This window comes from Trachymyrmex septentrionalis, unplaced genomic scaffold, assembly GCF_001594115.1.
Source record: "Trachymyrmex septentrionalis isolate Tsep2-gDNA-1 unplaced genomic scaffold, Tsep1.0 scaffold330, whole genome shotgun sequence".
Taxonomy (NCBI): domain Eukaryota; kingdom Metazoa; phylum Arthropoda; class Insecta; order Hymenoptera; family Formicidae; genus Trachymyrmex; species Trachymyrmex septentrionalis.
In genome coordinates, this window is record NW_017305495.1 from 154,378 (window position 1) to 158,288 (window position 3,911).

General features: G+C 25.1%; 1 protein-coding gene across 1 annotated transcript in view; it reads right to left on the reverse strand.

The window, feature by feature from the left end:
• Positions 1 to 3,911, reverse strand: part of LOC108750160 (ATP-binding cassette sub-family G member 4-like) — a 13,032-nt gene that overhangs the window by 4,055 nt on the left and 5,066 nt on the right. Inside the window, exon 4 of the mRNA XM_018489428.1 lies at positions 306 to 516. Coding sequence (XP_018344930.1) covers positions 306 to 516 — 211 coding nt within the window. The remainder of the gene's footprint in view (positions 1 to 305; positions 517 to 3,911) is intronic.

Sequence of the window (3,911 nt, forward strand, 5' to 3'; positions counted from 1 at the left end):
CACAGATAAATCCAGATATTCATATTTATCTCTTATTTTGATTCTTATTTAAATATTAAATATTAAATAAAAAAATAATAATAATCTGTTATTTTTCAAAATTTGCAAAAAATATTTTTAAAATTTTATAAAATTTACACTATAAGTATAATAAAAAAAAAACAAATTTTTAAGTTATAAAAAATGTATGAGAAAAATGCGTATAGCTCTATTCTATGTCAATTCTATTCTATGTTCTTTTTCAAATTCTTTTATCTTTTCCTTTAATTTATGTAATCAAGACGGATCGGTAGAGTCAATATTACCAAATTCAGCTATGTTATAGAAGTTGGGACACGTGAACCCGGCAATGTTATACGTCTTTAAAATCTCGCTCTTTGGACCGCAGTACATACTTCTGCCTTGACTCAGTACCATAATGTCATCGAAGAGCGAAATTATTTGACTACTGGGTTGATGTATTGCACAAATCACAGTGCAATTTGCTCTCGACATATTATGCAGCGTATTAACGAGCTATGCAACACAAATATATTTATACATTCCGATGCATCACAGCATTAAAATTAGAGCATTAAAATTGAACGTAATTATAAAACAGTGTATTATATAATATTTTAGCAACATTGCAACGTTCTAGTAAATAAGTTAACGTCATTTTGATATATTAAAATGATTTCAAATAATGTTAGCTAATTTGCTGAAATTGCTACAATATTATATTACTAGAATGTTCTGTGCATTTGTGCAAAATTATTAATTTACAAAATATGATAATAAATATGATAATAATATATTGGTTTATATTAATTAGGAATGTACTGGATCGTAAAATTATCGGACATTGGATATCCCGGTAAAAAATTTTGCATGAATATGTATAAATATGTATGAACATACATATATCAATATAATCACATATAATCATATATAAAATATGTCCATACATCTTCATACATCTCTTTTTCTTGTGTAAAATTACTTTTTAGTGTAATAGAAATAATAATGATAATGTGTGAAAATAAAAAAAAAATTAAAGGGATAATTTTCGTATTATTTGTTTTAGAAAAAAAAATTTTGAAAAATATTCATACATACTTATGTATAATTTTATTCAATTTTATGCCGATTTTTGAACCAACTGTTATTCAGATCACATATACTGAATTTAATATCCATATAATCGGACGCCCTTAGTTCAATCTGAGATTACATTGATCATTAATTACTGATTTATCAAAACAATTAATACTTAACTAAAGTTGTTCTTAAAAAATCTAATTTAAAAAAAAATCAGTATGCTCTTAAAAAATGTACCATTTCTACGTATGGCTTATAGAGGCATAAATAAATTCAATAGATTTATCAAAGTTCAGAAAGATGTGCCTCAATCTTCTCAATCCAATGTAGTATATAAGATTGACTGTAAAGACTGTGATGCGTCGTATGTTGGACAGACAAACAGGTACCTAAAAACGCGCATAAATAAACATAGGAATCATATTAATAGAAATACGATCCAATATTCGGTTATCACACAACATTGGATGGACTTATTTCATGAATTTGATTAGAATAATGTACATATTTTAGACAAAGAGCAAATTTTACATAAAAGAATTTTACATAAATTGTTATCAGAGATGATACATAAAAAACAAAAACAAGGCCTGAAGAATTTACAAAACGATACACTTTCTCTTGATCCGTTGTATATAGATCTATTTTCAGAGACGTAATGTTTCCAATCTATATCGTTTATATTTTATTATTTATTATTTATATTTTTACTTATTGTCTTTGTAAGTACATTCTGTTGTCCACTGTTTCTCTCAATTTTCATTTTACATCTGTCTACTAAACAGTTATGTCGTGTCTAATATCTTTAAATTTTGTTTCATGTAAGTGAACTAAAGTTGGATTTTTACTGCTATTTATATTAACTTTTTAATTTATTCACATTTGTATTACACAGTATTACACAAATGGAACAGTTTAATAGATGTACAACAAAACCTTATAGAAACAGTTCAATCTTGACTGTCATGTAAGTTTTTTTTTACCATTTTTCGCATATAATCTCATGTTAGCATTTTTTAAATTATTCTTAATCTTTGGTTCGCGCGTTTTAGAACAAAAAATATTTTTCTTTTTAGTTACTTAGTAATTTAATGACCAAGATTAACTCGGATATCATCACTACGGTTTTTCTCGCATTTTATATATTATTAGTTTATATTCGTATGCGCTATCATTATATAATTTTGTTAATATATTTTTTTTGTACTGAAGAGGACCTTGACCATAGGTCGAAACGTATACGTTTAATATTCACTTTGAATAAATTATAAAAATACACACTAATAACCAGTGTTGGCTCAAATTGGCATTTTATTTATTATTTTTTAGAATTTTCTTTAGAGCCTGATTGATTTTATTGTTTTTAATATTTTTTATTCTCGAATTATAGATTTTGTTATGCTCTTTTCCAATTAAAGCTTTTTTATTAATTTTATTATATTCAAATGTCCGCTTATGTCTGTTTATTATATTCAAAACGTTGGTATTCTAGTTAGAGTATGTTTGTCATATGATTTCGAGCGTGCGATCGGATGAAGTCATAGGTTATTTCAAGCGTTTGTCATGTAAGTTTAGAACCAAGAGACACATTATTCTTTTTGAGATAATAAGAATTTAATATAAAATTAAATTTGATTAATAATTAATTTGGCAATTAAAATAAATGAGCTCTTGGATACATAAAGACATATAAAAACAGAAACAGCAGCAAATAAACCAGCATTAATCCGTTTATATAATTTTTTAATTTATGATGTTCATGTTATTTATACGACAAATACTTTTTTTAAGTATTAAATATTTGTATTGAGAAGGATCCAAATTTTGGCGATTGAAACGTCTATTTTTTAATGTCTATTTAATTTAATGTATATTGAATAATTACACATAACCAACTAGTGTCGGCTCTTATAGACACTTTATACTTGGATTTTACTTATATATAATAATATATATAATAATGCATAATTGTGCATGAATATTTTTTTTATATTCTTCCGAACTTGTTTTTTTCTAAAATAAGCAATGTGAAAATTATCCCTTTAATTATTTTTTATGTTTTCATATTACTATTATTATTTCCATTATACTAAAAAGTATTTTTACAAAACAAAAAGAGGAATGTATGAACATGTATGGACATATTTTATACATAATTATATATGTTTATACATATTTATAACGTATACATGCAAAATTTTTTCAGATATCCGAAAAAAAATGTGACACCGGATATACAATTTCTCTATCTAAAAGAAAAAGATAGAAAGGAAAGCAATTAGAAAAATAGCAATGATAATTTTCTTTAGAGGTTTTGAGATGTTTCTTATTAAAATTTGGGAAGATTATTAATATTTCTGATTGTGTTGAAAGTCTGAAAATAATCGGCGCGTAGTCATATTTCTGTGATAAATCAATTCATTTAAAAAATACATACATACATAAAAAGTACATTCATAATATGTAAATATTAGTTTAACATCTAACTTTGACCGAAAATGACGCTTCACTTTTTAAATAATTTTCTTTATTTCGCTGACGTAAAAAGAAAAAGAGGAAGATGAACTGTATAGAAAGTTAAGATGAAGAAAATAGAATTCAGCATTAATGACATGAATATAAAATATCAGCTGGACATATTGCCGGATATTAATAATATGCGGCTATCCGGTGGGAGAGTAAAAAGAGGCCGAATAAGATCGGATATCGTATATTTCCAGGATTTCCAATACATCCCTAATATTATATAATTGATATTATACAATGCTTTTGAAACGATCATTAATAATATATAGCTGCATTTAGTAATCTATATATATATATATATATAT